General features: G+C 30.8%; 3 protein-coding genes and 1 pseudogene across 4 annotated transcripts; 3 read left to right on the top strand and 1 right to left on the bottom strand.

Moving 5' to 3' along the window:
• The first annotated feature begins 754 nt into the window (after window positions 1-754).
• Window positions 755-20,066, top strand: LOC112679237. Its single transcript, XM_025548953.1, has 6 exons — window positions 755-1,480; window positions 1,599-1,936; window positions 3,255-3,613; window positions 4,001-4,261; window positions 4,326-4,517; window positions 19,909-20,066. Exons 2-5 carry the CDS (start codon window positions 1,633-1,635, stop codon window positions 4,476-4,478), a joined length of 1,077 nt encoding a protein of 358 aa, XP_025404738.1. The 5' UTR covers window positions 755-1,480; window positions 1,599-1,632; the 3' UTR covers window positions 4,479-4,517; window positions 19,909-20,066.
• Window positions 11,425-14,064, bottom strand: LOC112679221 (annotated as a pseudogene).
• On the top strand, window positions 17,578-20,408 carry LOC112679220 (ATP-dependent DNA helicase pif1-like). The gene is made up of 2 exons (XM_025548939.1): window positions 17,578-17,899; window positions 19,909-20,408. Exons 1-2 carry the CDS (start codon window positions 17,578-17,580, stop codon window positions 20,406-20,408), a joined length of 822 nt encoding a protein of 273 aa, XP_025404724.1.
• Window positions 20,409-22,700: 2,292 nt separating this feature from the next.
• LOC112679238 (activating transcription factor 7-interacting protein 1-like) lies at window positions 22,701-23,968 on the top strand (the record flags this gene model as incomplete). Of its 2 annotated transcripts, XM_025548955.1 has the most annotated exon segments (5): window positions 22,701-22,798; window positions 22,916-23,136; window positions 23,213-23,318; window positions 23,403-23,572; window positions 23,631-23,968. In XM_025548955.1, coding segments are annotated over 4 exon segments (597 nt in total). In that variant the 5' UTR covers window positions 22,701-22,798; window positions 22,916-22,917.
• Between the last annotated feature and the right edge of the window lie 1,921 nt (window positions 23,969-25,889).

Below are 25,889 nucleotides of genomic sequence, written 5' to 3'. Positions count from 1 at the left end.
GTTATAGCAGTTTTAATTTCAACAATTTCATATGAAAAAGCATGTCTTACTGTCCCCCTGCTACACTTCAGAACATTGGGCACTGTATTCATGGGCGTAATCGAGAAATCTCGATTGTCAAAATAATAATTCGATTATATAACTGAAAGATTATTTCGAGTGATATCTCATTCATTTTAAAAACAATAAATTCTTGATCTTGAAATGTGTATCGAATGAAAAAATATTTCGAATAATTTTCATGGAACGAAGGAATGATGGAGGAATACTATTTTTAATCTTCATAATCGAATAAGTAAATACCAGTTGTTCACTTTAAGTCTTTGTATTTTCGACTCGTGCTACTCGTGAGACTGGTTGATAGACAAATATTGATGGGTATACGGTTATTCTTAGTTATTTATATTACCTATAGCTATAATTTTTGAATTTCTCAGAACGTTTAAAAATACAATTATATTATATTTCAATTGAACATCTCGAACAAAGTTATGTCGTAAAAAAATGATTTCATTGTTTTATATTGTAATGTTTCAATTTTGATAAAACTGTATTTTCATAATTTTTTCTTTCAAAATTCGTTATATAAAATAAACCCTGTTGAGTTGAATTATTTTACTATTATTTTTATTTAATTGTTTAGGAAATATGATTATACTACTATAGCAGTACATCGATGTACGTAGTTCTAAATAACGATATAATGGAACAGTGCTATCACAGGAAAAATCATATTACCACAGATTAAGTAAAACAAAAAAAAAATTAAATAAATAATAATTTTAATATTTTATTTAATCTGTGATATTACTATAGCAGTAGCAATTTAGTGCGTTTATGAAAGTAATTTTTTTCCCTCCGAAAATTTCAACTGTCCACTAATGTGTTAAATACCATAATCGAAATTAATAAAACTAAATTACTAATAAATACCTGTTAGTGGATAAATTTGTGTATTTTCAGCCGAGTAAACTAAAGTTTGTAAATGTACCTATAATTTATAAATTTAATAAATTCAATTACTACATATTATAATATTTTAATAATAGAAAATTACATGTTCCCAATTTAAAATGGACTACTAAATTTAGTTCGCTATAAATAGTTTATTTATTTTTAATTTGAAGTTTCTATCAATCTTTTGACCCAAGATGGGCAGTAACTAGTTAAAAAGTTAAAAGTTACTTTCTTTTGTGACATTTCAATGTGACAACTAGCAAATGCATAGCATACCGTAATATCGGTTCAAACGTCAGCCAACTGGTTGCATCTGTCTGTTTGATCGGGACGCCGGCAACGTTTTGTGTGCTCACGTTCGTCAACGTGTACCTATTCGACGGACGAACGCGCACGCGCACGGCAACGTCGCACGCAACACTGGCATCTATCGCTGATAAACGCTGTCATTGGATCGTGGTCTGCCGCTCAGTAACGAAATCTCGATTGTTCACATATCTATCTTCGTTCGTTTTTTTTACTCGTAAGTCTTTTCATTTACTTTCGGAAATTGATTAACACGACAGTTTAAGCCATCGGTCTGTGCTAACCTGTTGTCTAACCGACGATTTGTGCTTTCTGCTGGAACAACGAAACCGAAGTTTGTCCAGCCGTTATCTCAACTTATCTTACCTGATGCGCCAGTCGCCCATTCCTGCCGCCAACATCATAACTATACCTTTTACCGCTACTGCTACCACCGCTAGTGCAACCGTCATTAATGTCGCTAATAGAGTTATAACCACCGCCGTTTCTCAAGATACTGGAACAGTCACTAGGTCTCGGAAGGCCGCAGCGTCTTCAAAATTGGTTTGCTCCAACTCGGCTGCTGCATCTGCAATTGGCTCTACCAATGCAATTCCTGCAGCCAATGAAAAAAATGGTGATGCACAAAAACCACAGGAGCCTGAAGCTGTTGCTGAATCTTCTACAGCCAACAGTAAGTCAATACCTACTTTATCGTTGTTTTCTATCAACTATCTTTCTGGTGTATTCCAGCCACTGGTATATGTGAGCATACGAATACCTAGCTTTTGAGATTTTATTGACCATTTTCTGTGCCTCATCTTACCTATTTCATTTCCATCAAGAACTCATGAGGCATCTATCCGGTTGACAATCATATTTTATCCATCTTTAAAAAATTATTATTAATAATTATATTTTCATTTTCATTGATTTTGAACTATGTGAACACGATACTGCTTTTAACCATGTATTTCTTGTTTAACATATTATTATTGCATTTACATATCGAAGTTCAGCTATACCTAACAGTTTAATTTTTATTATTTTGGGTTATGGGACAATGTATGGTTAAATATTTGGAATTATATATGATTTAATAATTTTTTAAAAAACTTATCAAATTATCCTTGTGTGATCGTTTAAAATTTTTGGAAACTAATAGCACTTTCTTTTTATGAACTTTAATGCACCGATTAAAATAATATTATTGTTAATATCACGAAAAAAACTTATCTACTAAGCATGCTATAGTATATATAGTACAATTACTCATATATAGTACAATTATTACATAAATTTTGTTCAACATGAGGTATCTATGGGAAATACTATTTTAAAAAAAAAAGATTTTGTATGTTAACAATAAAATGGTGGAATTTTATTATTTAAATAAGCTTAAACAAAGATTAAATAATAATTTGAATTATTGAGAAGTACTAATGAGTCTAATATATTTTTGCATAGAACTTAGAGGCTTCCAGAGTTGTTGAGTTATGTTAGTAAAAATATATTTATACACTTTTGAATTTATTTATGTTTAGACCTAAATTTGATTTTGTCTTGTTATTTTAATATGTGTATTTATCAGGTAGAATAAATTATTAGTTAGACCTATATTATGTTAATAATAATAATATTGAAACAAAAACATCACTAAATTTTTTTAAATTGCATGTGTTACTTTAGTTATTTAATTCATTTATTTAAAATTATTACACTAAGTGTCTTCAAAAATTATTTGCAAACTCTGTAAGGTTTTTTTTTTTTTTTAAGAATAATTGATGGTAATAACTCATTATTTACTTTCACTTGTATATTTTATACTGATTTCTAAGATTCAAATATATTCTGTCTTATATTTATGAATGTCATTTATTAATTATTAGTATTTTGATCATTATTATTAATTTATTTTATTTAACTTAATTGATTTACATAGATTAACTAGATATTTGTTAATATATTTTACTAATTTTTTTTCTAATATAGTTTTGTTATGAATTTTACAGGTAGACCTCTAAATGTTCTCAATGAATCAACTTCCATATCTTCTTCTTCCATTGAGAAGTTAACATATGATCTAAAAAGAACATCATCAGATGAAACATTAGTCAGTGATAAGATTAAAAAATCTAAAATAACTGTTAATGAACACTTAATGGCAGGGTCAGAAGGTAGATTATCCCATGACAATAATTTTGAAGTGTTTGGATTAGATAGCATTTCTGATAATGCAACTAAACAAAATGTAGAAGTAGTACGTGATGAAAAAGAAACCCAAAATGTTTTGAATGGAATTAGCCAAAAGACTGATGATGATAATCCTCATTTATTGAAATGTTTCAATGAAAACCATATGACTTTTGCTGTAAGAAATTTTCTTTATGTTATGTGTCACTGATACTGGTAGCGGTCAACTTGCTCTTACTAAATTTATGTACAATGGTTTCAATGTATTCCTAATTTTCGCTGTTGAGTATTAATTTATTTAAATTTTAATCCTAAATTAATTATGACCCCAAATGATAAATTAGTTATTCTTATATTATTCAAAACATTCAATGCACCATTATTGTAATATTAAAATTTTTATATATTACATATTAACTTATGATATTCCTTATTACTAAAATCCCCTTTACTTAAAATGTATTAACCAAATTGGAGTATGGTTAGCAGTTGCCAATTTTTGTGACATAATATCGTCTTATATTTATTTAATAATAACTTAAATAAGCTATAATTTTTATCTTAGCAATTTAAAATTATTTGTAAAAAAATGATACTTGAAGTTATGGCAGATGAATTTGGTTATGGTAATTACCGCAAAGAATTTGAAACGATTTTGGAAAAAACGAAATTTTTGAAAACAATGTATACATCATTAGAAAGAAAATGTGAAGAGCTCAAATCTATTGTCAGCATGTATATGAATGATTTGCACACCAATCCAAATGCTAGGCCAAAAATAAGTACAAAAAATGTAGGTGTACAAGCAGTATTAATTCCAGAAAAGGTAAATTGATAACTAAAAAAATGTAGTTATATAAATTATTTAAAGAAATATATTATAATTCCAGGATAGTTGTGTGCAGTCATCAAAAGCAAATATTGCTACTACTTCTTCACAGCAACATGATCAATTCAGTGAAGCTATGGATATTACTAGTGATGATAAGAATGATGTCATTGAAGTATTGGATAAAAAAATAAATCCTAAACCATCGTACTAAAAAAATGTTGAATGTGCTACTGATTCAACTCCTATAAAAGTAAATATTAATTTTAAATGTAGGATCTGTTACTCAAAAAATCTACAAATTAATTTGAATTTGTTGTATTTCCTATTGAAATATATATTAATTTGTCATTGTACATGTCTGATTAAAATTGGTAGAAAATGAAAATAATATTAAATATTGATATTTTTGTTATGATTTTATCAGATGATGCATGAATTACCTGTGTTGGTTAGTAGGTACCTCTAAGTAAGGAAAGGTTACCATCATCATTATATAGACCCAATTATAAGTAGATATGGAGTGAGAGATGTTTATCACTCTCGTCACTGTCTATTTTATTTTCTACATATAACGGTTTTGGTGTCGTAATCGTTTAATATTTAATATTATGTCTAACATTTATTTTTTTTAAATATATTAATTATATATCCCAGGAACAGTTGCGATAAGTCAACCGTCGAATAAGGTCGTTAATTTACTTGTCGCTCCGTTATTTTAGTTCTGCTTTCGTATATTCTTAAACTTTATGTCGGCGTCGTCTTCGGTCGGCGGTGGCAACCCGCCGCATGGCCAAAACCAGTCAACAGGAAAAACCAAAAAACTCAATGCCAGACTACATAATACTGATCATGATTGGTCCATAGCGACCAACAAGAAAGCATCTCATCGTAATAAGGTACCAACACCAAATAGTCCTATTCCCCCCACGCTACAGCAAATCTATAACAATCAACCTGTTCTAAATATGCCCAGCCAAACATTTAAATACGATAACACCTTATCTAATTCTCTTAATGAGTCGTCCAGCATGCATATGAATATAGATTCCTCTACAACCGATCACACAACTGCTTCTGTCACTGATAACACTACAAATACCGCCATTATCTCACGCACAAATATAACCGATAATCATGCAATTATTATCGACTCTACTTTGATCGCAGACAAGTCGTCTACATATTCTATCGATAATCAACTTACGTTTTCAAACGATAATATCAAATCACGGTTACGTCTTTTTTCACATGACTACGCTGGTCCTGTTATTACTCTAGTCGAATGTGTTGACCCAGGTAAAAATCTTGGTAACTGGCACCCTCTCAAGGCTTCAAAATTTTTCTCCTCTAACTTTGAAGGCATTACCAACATTAAGCCCACCAGCTTAAATAAAATCAAAATAACGTTCAACTCCGTATTTAATGGCAACATTTGTTTAAATTCCAACATTTTGAGCAATAACGGTTTTACGGCTATTATTCCTTCTACGCTCATATATTCATTCGGAATTATCAAATTAGATAATACATTCTCTGAAGATGACTTCCCTGATGGTCTTCAGTCTTCTATGCCAGTAGAAGCGTTTAAACGCATATCAATAAAAAAAGACGGTATCATAATTCAAACACGTATTGTCGAACTCAAATTTTTATCTCCGAAAATTCCAAGCCACATCTCAATATATAATATGCTCTTCGACGTCCAACCCAGTATAAGGTCTCCAGTTCAGTGCAATCGTTGCCTCCGTTTTGGCCACACTCAAAAATTCTGTCGCAGCAAACCGAGATGTAGTCATTGCGGCAGCGATGACCACTCCTTCGATGCTTGCCCGTCGGCCCATACTACGAACCTGAATTGTATTTTTTGTAATCTTCCTCATCTCGCCACCGACCATAGTTGCCGTGAATGGTTATTTCTAAAGGAAATTAAGAAAATCATGGCAACCGAAAATTTATCATACCGCGAAGCTCTAGATTTTAAGAAAAACAAATTTCACACCTCCGCTTTTAAATATTCGGATATTGTAAATAGTCAGTCTATTCCAGCCGTAAATACATCTGTCCCGACTTCCTTTACAACTGATGACTTTCCTAATCTAAACCCTAGTCATCATTTTTTTAACTCTAGAAAAAAAAAATCAAATCACACCCCTCCTCCCACCAAAATCATTTTTCTATTCCTCACGAATCTCTATCACCTCTACCTAATGGTAGCTACCTTAATACCTATGATCAAAATTCGCAACCACTTAAACAAAGTCCTAACGATTTTTCTTGGGTCCATCCACTTTCTCTTAAATTATCCGAATCCCTGATTAACTCCCCTAGTTTACTAACTCCCTTCACCTCCACAACTTCAGAACTTAATTGAATCATCGATACATTCTTTACTCTCTCTTCCTAAATTTAACATCACTCAATAATAATTATCTCCTACATAATATTTTTCCCGCTTCTCAGTTTTACATTTTTTTTTTTATTTTTTTCTTTAGTAATGTCTTCTCTAAGAAGTTATAACTCTTCTCCTTCTCTAAACATTTTACAGTGGAACGTTAGAAGTCTCCCTGCTTGAATTACTTCTTTACAGAACTTACTTGCTCATTATAAATGCTCCATTGCTATACTCTCTGAAACATGGTTACTTCCTTCTCGTGCCTTTAATATACCTCAATTTAATTTTTTTAGATGTGGTCCGCTCGACAGTTATGCAGGTTCTGCTATCGCGGTTCACAGTTCCATAAAATCTAGCCTGATTACTCTGGATCCGGTTACAAAAAATCGTTTTACTGAAAAAAAAGTGAACATTGTTGGCGTTGAATTACTAAAGTCCAATTTTTCTCCATCTCTCTCCATATGGTCCTGCTATATTCCCGGCGATACTTATATTTCTGTGGACCTATGGCAATTATTATTCAATTTGATTTCTCCGTCTTCTTTAATATGCGGTGACTTTAACTCCTTCCACCCCTCGTGGGGCTCATCCTATTCTTCCCCCCGAGGTACTCATATCTACGATATTGTCAACTCCCTTGGTCTATGTATTTTAAATAACGGTAACTGTACTCGTATCGGGCGCTCGGGCTCTAATGACTCAGTCATCGACCTATCCTTCTCGTCTCCTGATCTGGTTTGGAATACAACGTGGTCCACTATGGATGACCCTAATGGTAGCGATCACATCCCTATCCTTATCACCATTAACTACTCTCGTAACCCTCATCCCCCATTCTCAACCAGTCTGCAAAATCCTCTTTCTCTAACTCCTCATATTTTAATCTTAATAAAGCCGACTGGATTGCATTTTCTCAATATGTTCAAAATAGTATCTCTTATATACAAGATACAACATCCCCAACTATTTGTTATTCTACCTTTATCGATATCATAAACTAAGCCTCGATCAACTCAATTCCAGTAAAAAAAACCTATTCCAATACATTTCCTCCTTCCCCTCCTTGGTGGAATTCTTCTTGTACTAAGGCTGTCAAAAATAGATCATCTCTTTTTAAACTATTTCGCCGTTCAGGTTCTATGGCTGATCTTATTGCCTATAGTAAATCGTGTGCGACAACAGCACGGATTTTAAAAAAAGAAAAACGCACAGCATGGAAAAACTTTTGTACCAACTTAAATCCATCTGCTACTATCCACCAACTTTGGCACACCGCCAGACTCTTTAAAAAATGTGTTGTTCCCTCTCCTCGTCCTATCAATGATGATTGGTTCGATATGTTTTGCTCCAAGGTTGCCCCTTGCTACGTTCCCACTGAAGACGAAAATAATCAACAATTAATTACTCAACCCTTGCAACCTCATGTTTTCTTAAATCCTTTCTCTTTGTCTGAATTAATGAATGCTATATCTTCCCGTCATTTATCTGCATCTGGTCTTGATAACATTTCTCCTCTTATGCTAAAAAACTTACCTCCTAACGCACTCGAAGTATTACTCCGCATTCTTAATGATGTCCTATCAACGTCTTCCTTCATCCTGGTCTTCTTTTCGCGTAATTCCAATACCTAAAGGAAACTCTACCTCTTCTTTTCGTCCCATCGCCCTATCTTCAGCTTTATGCAAAATTTTCGAACACATGCTCAAATCACGCCTAGATTGGTGGCTTAAATCTGGAGCAATTTTATCTGATAATTTATTTGCCTTTCGTAAAGGCAGAGGTACACTCGAATGTCTTTCGATCTTCTCTGGTCATATCTATCATGCCTTCAACGACAAAAAATTTTTGGTCGCTACTTTTATCGATATTCGAGGTGCGTTTGATTCAGTTCATATCCCTACTCTAATTTCTCATCTTTCCTCTTTAGACCTACCACCTACTTTGTGCAACCTAATTCGTTCTTTGTTCTCTAGCCGGTCTCTCTCTTTCTTTTCTCGTTTTGGTTCTCACAATACTCGCTCCACTTGTACTGGTCTCCCACAAGGCAGTTGCTTAAGTCCCATTCTTTTTAATATATACATAAACTTTATCGCCAAACATCTCTCTTCACGTGACCACCAGTTCCTCATCTACGCAGATGACATTGTAATTTTTTCTACCAACAAATCCTTAAATCTCGCTATCGAGACCTTAAACATAGCTCTCATGGATCTTAACGACATACTTAATCGTTCTCTCTTTACGGTCGCCCCTGGAAAGTGCAAAACTGTTATCTTTACTCGACATCATTATCTAAATCCTAGTGTCTTCCTTGATAGTACTATCATACCTTTAGTTCCCGAGGTCACCTACCTCGGATTAACTCTAGATCCAAAACTACGTTGGTCTCCTCATATAGCCTCTCTTTCCAAATTCTTTGTCAACTGGTCTAATTTCCTTAAATCTGTTGCCGGTACCTGGTAGGGATCTCACCCTTCTTCATTACTTTCAATATATCTATCGATAATCCGATCAAAACTCGACTATGGTTGTTTTCTCTTCGGTTCAACGTCATTCTCTGTCTTTAACAAACTTAATAAATTTCAATCTTCTTGCCTCAGAACCATTATGGGTTACCTAAGATCCACTCTTACTCCAGCCATCGAAGTTGAAACCGTCTGTCCTCCATTTAATATTAGATGTCGCTGGTTAGCAGGAAAATTTCTACTTAAATCCCTCTCAAACTCTAACTCTATCATTTTTGACACCTTTTTCTCTCTATTTCTTAACTGGCGCTATGTTCAAAAATCACTTCCTGTTCTCTCACTCACTGCTAATTCATTATCCTCTTTCCCTGAATATATTTTTAGCTCAAATTTACTCCCTTGTTTTGATATTTCTTATGATTCTCTTTTATATTTACCCTCTGTTAAGACCCTTGCTTCCTTGACCTCTCCCGGATAGGCTAAAATTCCTTCCTCCTTCCACTGTCAACAACCTTTTTCTTGATTATATTAGCATCAATTTCCCTTTATTCATTTTAGTCTACACTGATGGATCCGTCTCCCCTCTTTCTGCAGGTTATTTTTTTACTATCCCTAAACTATATATTTCCTATTCTTACAATCTAACCCCATCCACTTCATCCTTTTCTGCCGAATGTTTTGCCATTATTGAAGCTCTCACACTTATCTTCTCCCTACCCTCTAACAGTTTTTTAATCGTCTCTGACTCAATGTCCAGTATTCCGTCGTTAATTAGCTATCCTCTCAATTCTCGTCTCTCTCCACTTATCCTCCGCATAAAGAGTATTCTTTTCTCTCTTAATCAAAATAACTTTAATATAAAATGGGTGCCCAGTCACTCGGGCATTCTTGGAAATGAAATTGCAGACAATCTGGCTAGGTCCACATCTACTATCTCTTTGCCTTTCCCTTGTAAAATCCCTTCCACCTACTTCCTTCCAATTCTGCGTCAACATATTAACTATCTCTGGTCCTCCTATTGGAATAATCTACCGGCTAATTTTGCCTCTAAATACAAAAGTATTGTTCCCAGTATACTAAAAAAAACTTGGTTCGATAATCTAAAATTATTGAGAACGTCGATTATAAAATTTAATCGCCTACGGGTTGGTCATCATTTACTCCCATCTCATTCCTATATACTTTCTCTAAACGATTCTCCTTATTGCACTAAACATCCTGAGGAAATAATTTGTGATCTTTCCCACATTATCTTCATTTGTCCTTCATTATCTCATAATCGTTTAATTCTATTTAACTTTTTAAAATCTCAAAACATCCAGTTAACTCCCCCATCTATCCTTAATTCCCATTCCGAAACCATAATTAATCGTATTCTATCCTTCATCCTCTAGACTGGTCTATCTGTTTAAATAAATAATTTATTGTAAATACCGAATTGTACTTATATCTCTAAATGTCGAAATAAATTGTACATATTCAAAGCTTCCTAATAAAAAAAAAAATATATATATATATATCCCAGGAAAGATATTGTTTTTCTTTTTATGTATAAGTTTCAAAATTATATATGAAGCTAAACGGTGATAATTATTCATACAAACTATTTATCCAGTTCGTGTTCACTGCTCGACCTTGCCATACGTCTGTTTCGCATATTATCGCATTTATAGCTTTCGATAGCAGTACGCACCCGTACACTCAACGTGCAGGTAATATGTTTATATTTATTGCATTAGTAACACCAATTAAATAATATCCCAACAATGGCCGATAAGCCTATTTCCACTAACGATATGAACAACATCAACAGTCCTCAACACACACTTAACAATCAAAAATTTGCAGAGATAGCTTCAAGTACTACTTTACCGAAAATGAACCAAGCAATTGTTCTCAATTCTATCATTAACATTAAACAAATTGAATATGTATCGGCAATCAGTAAAATCATACCTGCTGAGAATATCATATTTGTTTCATGTATTTCCAATAACAGATTTTGCGTCTCTTTTAACAGCCAAGCCGTTATGGATAATTTACTAAAAACTCATTCATCAATTCATATTAATGGAATTGATATTCCTATTCGAAGACTGATAAACGCTTCTAAGAGAATCATTTTATCAAATGTTTACCCTACCATTCCCAATCAACTCATATTAAATGCTCTCCATCAAATAGGAATCAAAACTACGTCGCAAATTACACACATGAAAGCTGGATTCGCTACATAGCAATATTCACACATACTAAGTTTCAGAAGACAAATATACATAAATCAAGATAGCGTGACCAAACTACCTAATTCTATCACCGTAACTGTAGATAACACTACGTTCAGAATATTTATCACTGATGATATAGTAACATGTTTCCAATGCCACCGAACTGGTCACTTTTCTAGCCAATGCAAAAATATTCCTGATCCAATTAAAGCCATTAATGAGACTGAAACTGTAACGGAAACCCTTATTGATTTATCATCAACTACAATTGTAGATAAAAACTTATCTTCCTCGTATATTTCTTGTATATTTCTGAGTTAAATTGGTAGATTAAATATTGATATTTTACATGCTATCTGATGATTTATGAATTAACTGTGGTGTGGTTAGTACCACTAAGTGGCGAAAGGTTACCATCATGTCGGAAAGTTAATTATTAACTCAAATAGTTATTCTATAATATATCTATATAAGTATATTCGTAATCCGAACTGGTACATTGAAAAAATAAACAGTAATTGGTACAGTGCGGTGTGACATACCACATATCATTTGATAACAATATTTGGACTTTTTTAGATTAAGTTCTTAAATAATTTTATGTATATTAATTATCAGTAGGTATAGTATTAATAATCTTTCTACATTTTTTTTTCAAAAAAATTATTATTATTTCTTAGCGTTTCAATGAATGAATTGTTACTTTTAAAAATTGTAGTACAATTCATTTCTAAATCTTTTTATTTTATTCTAGAAGTTTTCAATATCTGTTTTTAAGGTTAAAATGTATATATTATAATAAAAAACATATTTAAGAACAAGATTAAAAACAAAAAAAAAAACGTTTAAAATCATTTTTTAGGTAAAAATAACTATGACCTAACTCCAATTAAAATACTTTATCATAATAAATAATCAAAATATTAAACCTTCGAAAACAAAAGAAATACAAGAAACTTCAAATATAATAGTAAATATAAATAACATAATATAATATAAAATAACTGTAGTGAACTAAATTTAAAAATAAAAACAAAAATTTCTTCAATCATAGAAATATATTGGATATCAAAAATATTACGCATATGGTACAGTGCGATGTGAGATACCGCTGAATATTTTATATCAACAATAACAAGTTATGACAGTGAGCATAACATGAAAAACCTATCTTATCACATACATTTTATCTCTATACAATGGGTAGGGCACGTATGCATTGAAAACACATTTTTATGAACTTTATCTTACAGTTATTTATTAATAATATAAATTTTATTTTTATCTTAACTTAATTTTCATATTATCTAATACAACTTTAAACTTTAAAGCAACGCTAAACGTCGTGAATCCAAAGCAAAACGATTTAAAATGTTTTCCTCAAATGTTTTTTGTTTTTCTAAAACTAATTTTTTGTGTACGCTTAACATACAAAGACCTGCAAATGAAATTTAAACAAAATTTTACAATATAATTTTTCATAAAAGTTATAAGTTAAATATTTTTTTACACACATTCTAGTTTTTACCATTCAAACGATTTTCCGGCATTGTTGAACGCAGTCACGTTTTGACTTTTAAGCGTACTAAACGATCTTTCAATCATACCTGTTGTATATGGTAGTGCTAAGGTAATATGGAGAACTTGTTTTATTATTGGAAAAAGGAGCCCGTTTCTTTGAATACTTCACACAAATCAAGGGATTCAAGTTTTTTATTTGATAATTGCTTGTCTTTCCAATTACCTTAACTCAGCTTCACCGTTAAAGTTTTGTAAACTGTAATAGTCGGTAAAAATTTTTATATTCTTTTTAAAATCTTGAATATTTGTATTTAGCATATTTTCAGGATGTAATAGAAACAGTGAAGAAGATGGAAAATTTTCATCGTGAAATCGGCGTTCTATCGAAGATATAAAAAAATCTAGGTACGGTATCAATAGTGATGTTTCCCAAAACTCAGTTTCATTTATCGATGGCGGATTTGAGCGATTTTTTTGTCGTTCTATAGCTCTAGGTTTCTGAAACGTAACTCCTATAATTTGCGCTAATGATTGAGAATCTGCTAAAAGATTTTCAATTTCATCTTCAGCATTTCTACAATTGTTTTTCACAATGTTGAGAATTTTTTTTATGTGATCAGTGTATGAGAAAAGATCTAAATGTTTTGCTTGTAGAACATTAGCAACAGGCTCTAGTAAAGCTGAATATTTTGATATAAGGATTAAGCATAAAATTAATGTTGAATCTTTTACCGCATTGTTCAGTTGAAATGCTGTTTTTTGTGTTACATAATTGTCTTCTTTTGACAATTTTTCCAGTCCATTAACAGTGTTAATAAAATTCTGTTTGAAAAGTGCTATGCTTTTGTATTTATAAGACCACCTTGTTTCACAAAACGCAGGAATGTGGGGCACATATTTTCGTCTTAAAGTTGATTTACGGAAAAAATTGATGATGTCTTTAATTGTAGCAATAGTGTTCCGAATTTCAGGTACAAGTTTTAAATCATTTATTAACTAAATTCAATTTATGACTTGCACAATGGAAATATAATGCATGTGTGTATTTTTTTCGTAAAATAGATTGTACACTATTATCATTACCCAACATGGTTCACAGCTATCGTAACCCTGTCCAATGAACTTTTTTTGATCAAGTCCTGAGTCTGTAATAAAATTGTCTATTGTCAAAGCAATTGTTTTTGCATCCATTGCATCAAATTCTACAAAACCTAGGAATTTTTCACGGATTACTTGTTTTATTTCATCAAAAATCGAATGCCAATTAAAGGTGGTATTTTCACAATACGTCTTGACTTTCATCTTTCATCAAGCTGTAAGCAGAAGCCTCTTTAGCATCCTTTAAAATGTAGTCCTTGATTACCATTCCACATAACCGAATTATATCATTTTGAATTTGTGGAGAAGTATAAGTAGCATCATTTTTCTTACCTTCTTCTAAATGCTGTTTGAGATTTTGATCACCTGCTTTGATTTGAAAATGAAGTAGAGCTTGAAAAATCCCTATAAATAATTTGTTTATTTGAAAAAAGTTTTTATTTGAATTATTGGTAATAAACAAAAATACTAATTTAAATTTGAAGTAGTCAAAGGAAGTTACCTTCATCCGAATTTTTTCTCTCAATGATAAGCCGTGAACTCCGCAAAATTGAATGTTTCATATAATACATATATAATAATTTTCCTATTTTCTTCTATTATTTTTTTGTCCTGACACCATTTTAATGTTAATAGGAATTTCTTCTATGAAGCTGTTTGCTGATTTAACAGGATTGTGGTGCCATTGGTTGGTTATATGATTCTTACAGTGTTCATGTATATGTTTATAACATGTAAAAGGTTTAATAATAAATGATCCTAAAACTACTGATACATTTATTGATTGAAATAAGACGCAATACAAACATAATGCGCCTTTTAATTTTTTAGAATATTTCAGCCAAAAAGAATATGTTTCCAACCAATCAGTCCTAAATATTCTTGTAGTTTATTTATTTAGTAAAATTGCAGTTTTTTGACGGGATCCAACAAAGTTTAAAAATTTCCATTATTTGTGTTGCTGTCATATGTGAAGATCGTCTAATCCATTCTCTTAAGTCATTTTCAAAACATTTTTCAGTAGTCAAAGAAGTCGAGGGTGTAACTTCGACACTCCTCCGCAATGGTGCTTTTTTTTCACCGTCGCATTCAGAATTATCACTATCACTCATTTCAGCATGTTTTTTCTTCTGAGCTACTGGTTTTGAAAATAAATGAAAAGAAGTTATTAAACTAATTGAAAAAAAAAAAAATGAACAGAAGTTCCCCGGCGCCCGAAGGCAAAAATGTTTTAAAAACGTAAAAAGTTATTGATCATAACTAGGTATAACTAAACACTGATTATATTATTTCAGAATAAGATTGATTTTTTAAAAATATAATTTGAATTATAAAATTACTAAATGTTTAATAATTATTTAAAAAATTGTGAAAATTATTATTTTATATTTGAAAAAATCTAATCAAATAATATATCTATCTATCTATCTATCTATTTATCTATACTATATATAAAATTGTAAGGGTTTTTCTTAGACCGCGCTAACCGAGAAAACTACTGAACCGATTTGGCTGAAATTTTTTTTGGCTGAAACCCGACACTCTGCTGAAGGTTTTAGTACCACTTTTGTCAGTAAAAAAGTTCATAAAAAATTAAAATCAATTGTAGAAGAGTCGCGTGTTAGCGGCTTTGTAAGCGGGCCGCGGGTTTACAGCTACCTGTAACTTGACCTTTGTATAGTGTTAGATATCTAACAGGTCATCAAATTATTTAATTGACATTCATCAATAGTACACGCGCGTCCAAAAACATTTGTCGAAATTAATAATAGTTTTAATATTATAAGAAGTGTATGGAAAATACCGATCACGTTTTGCGTTATCGAAAAATACTCTTATGTAATAATATTCTTGCCAACAAACGTGTTACCATCGATTATAAATAGTATTTATCAACACTATTATTTAATAGTGTTACGATCCGCCTGACGCCAAACGCGTTTTTCCGCAAATAGTATTTTATCTATTTACCTACTGCGGGTAAGTGGCCAATTCATTATCATGCCGAGAGCACAAAGAGCACTCATTGGCAGAAGAACTGCCAATGCAACTCGAATGTATAACAGAAAACATCAAAATAACACACCAGAACGTTCTCAAACACTTGCACAGGAGCAACGTAACGCTTTGAGTATGAAATCTTCGTTTAATTATCAATCCGAGTTGATTATTTAAATATTAAAGCGCTTCAAATTGGACGAATGACTATATTATGTCCTAAGTGCCATGCAAAAAAACGGAAAGATGAAACCTATGGACTTTGCTGCTATTACGGTAAAGTTGTTTTACGCCAATTTGAGGATCTTCCAGACCTAATTAAAAGTTTAATTGATAATTCTTACCCTCTATCAAAACATTTCTTTGATAATTCTAGACGGTATAATACTCTGTTTCAAATGACATCGTTTGGAGCATACGAAATAGCTGAAGGGAACTTCATGCCCTCTTTTAAAATTCAGGGTCAAGTGCATTAGTTAATAGGTAGTTTATTACCCGAAATTGGAAATAATGCTAAATTTTTACAAATATATTTTATGTCAGAGTCGGATCAAATATCTATTCGAACAAATATGATTCCAAATTTAAAAAGCATTGAATCATTGCAAACAGTTTTGCGTGAAAATAATCACTTCATACAGAGCTTCAGATCTAATCTGAAGTCGAGGTCTTTTGATGAGTTGCAAAACTTTAATTTAATTATTCATGCTGACAGAGTTCCTCAAGATGAACACAGAGGTCAATATAATGCACCTACCATCGATGAAGTAGCTGTATTATTAGTTAATGAAGATAAAGGTCCCAGAGATATAGTTCTGCACGGTCGGAGTGGACACTTGAGTCGAGTTTCCGAATTGAATAGATCTTATGATGCACTGCAATATCCATTGATATATACTAGAGGCGAAGATGGTTAATATTTTACAGAAAAATAACCAAAATCGAACAAAAACTGTCTCCTGCATGCAATTTTATTCTTAGAGGTTTATGGTTAGAGAAACAAGTCTAAATAATCTACATTATTACAAAACATTTTTCAGCCAATTCGCCGTAGATATGATAGCAAAAATGATTTCTGAAAGACTACACTTTATTCGTAACCATCAAAAACAACTACGTGCGGATGATATGTTCACCTCCGAGATGCTGTTAACAATGATGCAAATATTAATGCTAATAACGTGGGGCAACAAGTAATTCTTCCCTCCTATTTTACTGGCTCCCCACGTTACATGCATGAAAAAAATCAGGATGTCATGACTTTTGTTCGTAAATTTAGCCGTCCAGATTTATTTATTACTTTCACATGCAACCTGGAATGGCCGGAAATAAAAAATGAATTATTTCAAGACCAAAAGTCGTTTGACACGATATAATCTCTAGAGTTTTTCATCTCAAACTAAAAAAGTTTATGCATGTATTAAAAAATAAATATATTTTCGGTGATGTAAATTGTTATGTTTACAGTGTTGAATGGCAAAAACGAGGTTTGCCACACTGCCACATTCTTTTGTGGTTACAAACGAAAATTCAGCCAGATGAAATTGATAAAATTATTTCTGCCGAGATACCAAACAAAGACAAAGATCCTATACTTTATGAAATAGTATGCAAGAATATCCGGGTGGTACAGGAAAATCATTCCTAATTGATTTGTTGTTGGCTCAAATTAGATCCTCCGGTGAAGTTGCATTAGCAGTAGCTTCAACTGGTATAGCAGCAACTCTCCTTAGTGGCGGCAGAACTGCTCACTCGACTTTCAAGTTACCGTTAAATGTATTATTTGATACAGAATACGTTTGTCCGATTCGTAAAAATGGCCCTCTTGGAAAAATTCTTCAAGAAACCTCATTCGTTGTGTGGGATGAGTGTACAATGAGTCATAGATCACATATCGAAGCAATTGATCGAACATTAAGAGATCTTAGGTGTAATAATAAGTTTATGGGTGGCATAACATTTGTTTTCGCTGGTGATTTCCGTCAAACCTTACCAGTAATCCCTAAAGGTACTCGAGCTGATGTCGTTAATGCTTGCTTAAAATCTTCTCATATATAGAACTATGTTGAAAAACTTTATTTGCGAATAAACATGAGAGTTTATTTATGCGGAGGGGACGATATTTTTTCAGCACAGTTGTTGAAAATTGGAAATGGAACTTTAGAAAATGAAAATGGTTACATTTCTGTCAATCACACTATTGGACGGGTGGTCAATAACGCGGAAGAGTTGATTTCTACAGTTTATCCTGATATTTTTAATCTGTCCAATAAATCTTATCAGTGGTTATGTGAAAGAGCTATTATCTCTCTCAGAAATGTAACAGCAGGAGAAATTAATGATATCATCCTTCTAAAATTCTATGGACACTCACGTGAATATCTATCTATTGATACAGTTACATCAACAGATGATGCTATTCATTATCTACAAGAATTTCTTAATTCTCTTTCTCCTTCGGGATTTCTTCCTCATAAGCTAAAATTAAAAATTGGTGCTCCAATTACATTATTACGTAATCTTCAACCACCGAACTTATGTAACGGTACAAGATTACAAATAAAATCGTTGCAAAATAATATTATAGAAGATTGGGCTACCCATGAAATTTGTTTAAAACTATAATAAAATAAATTGTGTAAAGTTTCGTAATAATTGTTCAACCCTAAGGCGTGCCTCAAAAGGATTAAAGTTCAAAGAAGGGTGGGCTTTTCGATTTTTGTAATTTCAGCCTTAAATATTTAAGATAGGCTAAAAAGTATTAAAAAAAAATATTTTTTAAATTAAATATACTATAATAAATGTTACTTGTATTTTTTGCATGCAACTACTCATTCAATCACAAAATAAAAAAACTCAATTTTTGTTGTATTTTACATGTTCAGTTTGTACAATTGTACATAATATACTTTGTATCAAGAAAATCAACAACATGACTACATAAACAATTTTCTAGTAGCTATTAAATTATCCAGTGTTAACATTGTTAAAACTCACGCTACAAATTAACACATAATTGCAAAGCTGTACAATATTAATTAGACATGTTCTAACATGCCTATACTTGCGCAGACATGAAACCTACACGCGTTATCGCGACGTTGACCTGCAGGCGTTTTTTGTAATATGTATAGTTAATACACTGGGTAATGCGACAATACGTAGTTTTCGAATGTTATGCGTATCTTTACAAGTTTATTATTAACTCGCTTTTAGACGCGTTGTTTATATTAATTCGATTCGACCATTTTCGTCAGAGCTCAGTTTAGAACCGTCAACACACCATCGACAAACATGCTTATTGATTTTAATTTTAAAAATGCAAAGTAAAATCAATATTCGTAGAAGTATTTATTTAATAGGTACTACTTCTCATCAACTTGTTAGATGCAAGTTATCATCAAACAAACAAGTTTTATCGGTCTTATTTTTTAACATTCGAGAAGTCAAGTTAAGTTTACGTGAAAGTGTGCGGTTAGTGATTGACGAAACATTAATATTTTGGCAAAAAGCTCGAATTCATACTAGATAAGTTCGTAATTGTGTACCGCTGTTGGAAGAGTTGTACAATACATGGCGAAGTTTGCAGAAAAATTCAAATTGGCGAACAAATACTCAAATTAATAATGAAAATGAGTTTGTACAATGTTTTGACGAACTTTTCGACATTGCCCATGCAGATGCATTAGACATAATGACTATAAATAAAGACAAACAGTTTTTAATAACTCAGAGACAAAAAGGTCGTTCAGGAGCATTGATTGGCGTCGATTGGATAAGTCAAAAAAGATAATTTAAACGCTTTAAACAATTAGAAGAATCTGAAAAAAAATAAAATTGAATGAAAAAAAAATGAAATCTATCTTAAGTATTTCGTATTTCGTACTCTGTGTTTTTATAATTTGTCGTATGTTAATTAATATAATTTATTACTTTTAGTTGAAACTGTGGAATTATGTTCTTCAAGTGATACAGAAGAAAGTTTGCCTGAATATTGTGAGTTAGGCCAAAACATACAAGGTACCAATAACTCTATTATTATGAAAATGTGTGAAGAATCTTATGAAGTCGGCCCTTCAACTAATAAACGCGGAAGAACAATATTCATCAACAAAAAACTTGTAATTGTTTTAGATAGATGCAAGGTAAGCGATAGAGATACAACTCATGTATTAATTAACGCGGCTCAGGCATTAGGACATAATGTTGATAATTTAGTAATAAACCGTTCATCGATTCCCCAAGTTCGTGAAAAAGTACGAAAACTGCAAGCAGAACAACTACGCTTAAGTTTTAATAAAGATTTATTTAAAGAATCCGTTTTACATTGGGATGAAAAAATGTTACCTTCATTGACCGGTAAAGATTTAGTGGAAAGACTACCAGTACTAATTTTATGTGAAGGGCGCGAACAACTTTTAGGGGTTCCCTCTCGATAATTCGAAAAATGAATAATTTCGTGAGGATTACAGGGAACTTCTAGAACTTAGGATTATTTTTCTCGGAGGAACTCCACATCGTGGAATATCATTTCGTATTCCAGGTGCTTCCCATCATGCTTAGTGGATGGCCAAGGCAATATACTGCTTAAAAATATTCATTTTTCGTAATCAATTCAAAATGTCGCCACGTCAACAAAAGGCATGTCAAGATACATGCATTTTTATTGTTTCTATTTACATAAAAAGTTTGTTTCGAGCGCATATAACAATTGAAGCACCATACCAAGATCTTATGTTTATTTAAAAATTACAAGAGTATGAAAATATAGATCAAAAAGTTGCATTAATAACATTAAAAAAAATGTGTGGACATCTTTGGTACCTAAGTCCTGAAACAGCAGTACTTGCATTTTTTGATATAAACGTTCCACTATCAGAAATGAAAAAAATGGTAGAAGCACTAAGTACAATTGACACCGGTGAATATAATATTAATTGTTTCACCATTGATATTAAAAACTTGAACCTATTCAAATGTAAATGTATAAGTGATTTTATCAACAGCTCATCAGTTAAACTATTTCATAGGTTTAACATTAAAACAGATTTTTTAAATGAAGATCCTGCATTATGGAAAAACAATCAGCATTATTTACAAGGACTTGATAAATTTACAAATTTAAAAGTTGTTAATGATGCAGCAGAACGTGGAATAAAATTAATTAGTGATTACAATAATTTAATTACTAAGAACGAAGACAAAAGCAATTTTTGTACAGACCATATATGATTACAGGAAAAAATATCCCAACGCTAAAAAACATACACTAACAAATGATATTTAATTATGTAATTTATGTATAGTATTATTTGTGTTTAATTTGAATTAATTATGTATAAAATGTTATGTCATGTTAAGAGTGGACTATTTTATAGTTGCTAGAAAGTTGTTTATGTAAACATGTTGTTATAGTTGTATTTTATAGGTAATATCTTTTACCATATTTATATATCAGTTATATTTAGGTGAAAAAAAAAACAAAAAATACCAAATTAAACACAAAATTTTTGAATAACTTATATTGGGTTTCTTTAGAATTACAAGTTTGTCGATAGGCTCAGTCATTAATATCTTATTGACACTTTATTGTTTTAATATTTATTTATTTATTTATTTATTTATTTATTTATTTATACGGACAAAAGTCCAGTTCACAATATATTTGTAAGATAACAATAACATAATACAATTCAAAATAGTAAAACATAACACAATAAAAAATGAAAAGATTAATAAATCGAACAATAATAATAATAATAATTATAATAACAATGATAATGACAACAATAATAATAATAACAACGACAATGATAATAAAAATAAATTCAATGTTTTATAATATAATTAACTATTTCCCGAGGACATTAAAATATTTATGGGGTCGTATGACGTAAACTTTTTAGAAGAATGAGGAATATAGAATTAATGATTGTTACGAGTGTGGTGGCTATTAACTTTGAAATTTAATTGACTTAATAAAAATGAATCATCAATCTTGTTATTTAGCAATTTGGTGAGGAACGTGTTGTATAGTATTGTATATGTTTCTATTTGACAATTAATCAAAGTATTTAATACTGTGATTATCATATATTTATATTATATTTCGTGATCAATAGCTACAAATATTTTTAACCTACATATATGTTTAAGTTGGTTTTATCTGCTATCGTAGATATCAAATAATATTTAAACAATTAAAGTATATATACCCGATTTTTTAGTCGATTCAGAAAATATTTATACTTCCGGTTCGAAGAAAGTACTACCACACTATTACATAAACAACCACAAACTTTGCTTGTTGTAATCGTGGTCAATTACCACATTAGCAATATGACCTTTATGTTATTATAGTAATGGAATCAGTGTATATTTATATAAAAAAAATATCTTCCAGATTTGCATTTTGACAAAGCAGCTTTGTTTACGAATATGTATGCGTATTATGATGCTAAAATTTAATATTTTATTTTTTTGTACTATAGTGGTATTACAGAAAATACGTACACAAATGTGTGAATTGTATTTTAGCAAAAATTTTAGTTATTTTTTTTAAAATTATTGATCCTATGCAGTGGGATACATTATGAGTCTATATTGAAACGGACAACATTTGGAGAAAAAATATCCATAAGTTTAAAGTAGGTATACCTATACAAATGTGAAGATTGGTAGGCAATGGATATAAAATTAAAATAATATTCAATATATAATAACAAGTTTATTTACCTCAAAAAATGTATGTCAGTGATGGAAGGGATATGTGTCTAATTTTACTACATTTTCAATGGGTAACAGCGCTCATTAAGCACTCGCTTATGTGGTGAGTGTACCAGTAAACCATATCTACAGTCCCGTATTTTACGATAGACCGTTGATCTTATGTGTAATGGAGTATATTATATATTATCATTGTAATTACAAATATTTATAATTTCAGTTATGACTTCCAATTTAGTACAAAAATCTGTATGTGTTGGGCAGAAATTAAAGCCTGTACAGGTTGGATCGATTTTGAAGTCGGTACAAATTCAAAGTTCTCCTATAAACCCTGTTATGAAATCTGTTAAGCGTGGTGTTGCTATCACTACACGTCAAATATCTACATCTAATTCTGATGGAACATTAAAACCTGTACTTCCTGCTATTCCTATACCAAAAGTATAGTTACAGTTAATTTTTTGGTGTTGAATGTTAATTAATTAATTTTATGAGTGGTAATAAATTAATATTACAGCATCCTGCTCAATTGCCTGCTCCTCCGTTATCAAAATATGTTCATACACCAAAAAAAATTCCACCTGCACCAAGAATGACCATTAATGTATCTGTAAATACAAATGGTATTTGTATATTATTGATGTTAAATTCTGTTTACCTTTTTTTTATTTTTTTTTATTATTTTTTTTTTATTATTTTTATTATAGCCATAGTGCTTTCTTGGAATGTGGATCTTAACAACACACACGCTGAAATTTCTAACTATCAAATATTCACTTACAAAGAATCACCTACAGATATTCCTAGAAGTGCTTTTTGGAAAGAAATTGGAAAAGTCGATGCTCTTCCTTTACCAATGATTTGCTCATTAAATAATGTAAGTGTATTTATTATTACTTTTGAATATAACTTAATTTTAAATAAAATTGTTTTAGATTATTGCTGGAGGAAAATACCATTTTGCAATTAAAGCTGTAGATGTTCACTGTTGTGTTGGGCCATTTAGTGTACCTATCTCTGTATATTTTACATTTTAATATGAGTTTTATTTGAACTGGCGGCATTAAAAGGTTTAGATGTATTCTAGAATAACAATTATTGTTGCATTGTAATTATTATTTTTTAGTAATTTTTTTTTAACTACGAAATCATATTAAGTTTTTGTGATTTCATTCATGATGTATTAATTTTTCCATAATATTCACATAATCATTTGAATTAAATATATATTTTTAAAGAATCTTATATTAAGTAAATGTAAATTAATTATTTGCAACGTTAAGAGAGTTTAAAAATTGTATTTACTATTATTATGCTTACTAAATTTTTATTTTAAGAATAATAAAAAATATATGAATTGTCATTTCGATGATGTTTCCCTAATAATAATATTTGTTTTATAAAATATATATTCGGTTATAGGCATTATTTTTTATCCACATCAAAAAGTTACAAAATATCTTAGTTGATGATAAATAGTTATCATATTTGATAAAAGTTCAATTTTTTTTATAACTGTATTTATATATATTATGGTAAAGTTAGATAAAATTATTTTTGAAATGGTAATTTTTACAGTTAATTAATTTTCCTTATGAAATAGATATATTACTTTACAAATTGCAATTTATTTCTTAATTACTTAAAGACCAATCAGGACTAGGTCGTTGTTTTTTTAATGGTTATTGCATCATAGTAACTTAATATTATCTGCGCGGAAGATACCTGAATACTTATATGAAAAAATTTAATAATTGTAAATTCGCTCCACGAATACTGTTTGATTTCGACTAGTTTGACCGCAATATAGACCGATTCGATTGGTATTCGTACTCGCTAGTGGTATATCAAAAAAATTAAATAGTGTAAAAAAATATAAATATGTGTACAATTCTAAGCTTTATTTATTATTAATATATATATATATATTTAATTACTAATCGTGGTGTCTTTTTTTAAATGTATACAAAATATGTAATGCATGAATTAGTAATATATTTGGTTTTGCTTAAATCGTCATGTATTTTTGGATAACTTTAAGTAGTTTTATTAATTTCCTTGGGAAGCCAAATCTTTTTATAATATTCATAAACAGAATAATATCTGTTGATCAACTCATACGCATTAAAATTAAAATTTTCTGGGTTTTATCACATTATAGTACCCAAGGAATGCTGGAACACATTCGAGACCATCTGTGACACATGGCACAAGCATAATGGTAATGATTATATACATAATATATCTGCTTATTGTGCTTAAATCAACATGAAGTATATGCAGTGTAGTCAACTGTCCGTTTTCAAAATAATGTATTTCTTGACTTTTGGATCATTTTTTGGCTCAAAAAACAAATTATGAATTAAGAATACTTGTTTGGTAAGGTTACTAATACCAGTATAGTATAAATGTAAAAAAAATTTCAATTGATATATATTTTTATTTTAAAGTATTATACATTTTAACATTTTAAAAATATTAGGAATCACATTATATTTATAAACAATTACATAACATTTATAAATGTATAAATTTTATTACTTATAGCATCTTTAAATAACTATTCATCAATGTATGAACTATTAATCAACTTCAATGTATGAAAAATTATAAATAGATACATTGATAAACAAATAATAGATACCGACGCGCTGTTAGATTGATGAGACGCGTAGCACCAATTTTCTTTTGACGCATGACGCTCATACAAACCTATACGCGCAATACCGGTTCAGACGGCACGTCTACTGTACCACTTTACACCGTAATTCCACGGTTATCGCGACGCGTCACGCGCTGTGTGATCCCACCCTAACGTCGAACGATATAACGACGACGTGTTTGGATGTATCTACAAACATTTTTATAAACACACGATAGAAAAATATTAACTATTATTTTTACTTATACAGTAATTATTTATTGTTTTACGGACATCAAGCGAACATACGTATAGACAATTTGGTTTTTCGGCGAACAGTTCATCGGTTTGTCGAAGAGATCACCATTTTATTACGCTTGTGTGAACGTACCCTTCATAACCTAACCTAAGGAAGTGTTGCAATATAATCGGGTGCAACACTTGAACACCTAGGAGTTTTCTAGAGAAAGAAAACTTGTCAAGGAGAATAGGAACGTAATACATCTAACTAAAATCGTTATGATCATTATTAACTCGATTTCAATGTGACAAC

Source organism: Sipha flava, unplaced genomic scaffold, assembly GCF_003268045.1.
Source record: "Sipha flava isolate LNK unplaced genomic scaffold, YSA_version1 132_pilon_pilon, whole genome shotgun sequence".
In the NCBI taxonomy this organism is placed as follows: Eukaryota; Metazoa; Arthropoda; class Insecta; order Hemiptera; family Aphididae; genus Sipha; species Sipha flava.
This window is presented reverse-complemented; position numbering and strand designations above follow the sequence as displayed.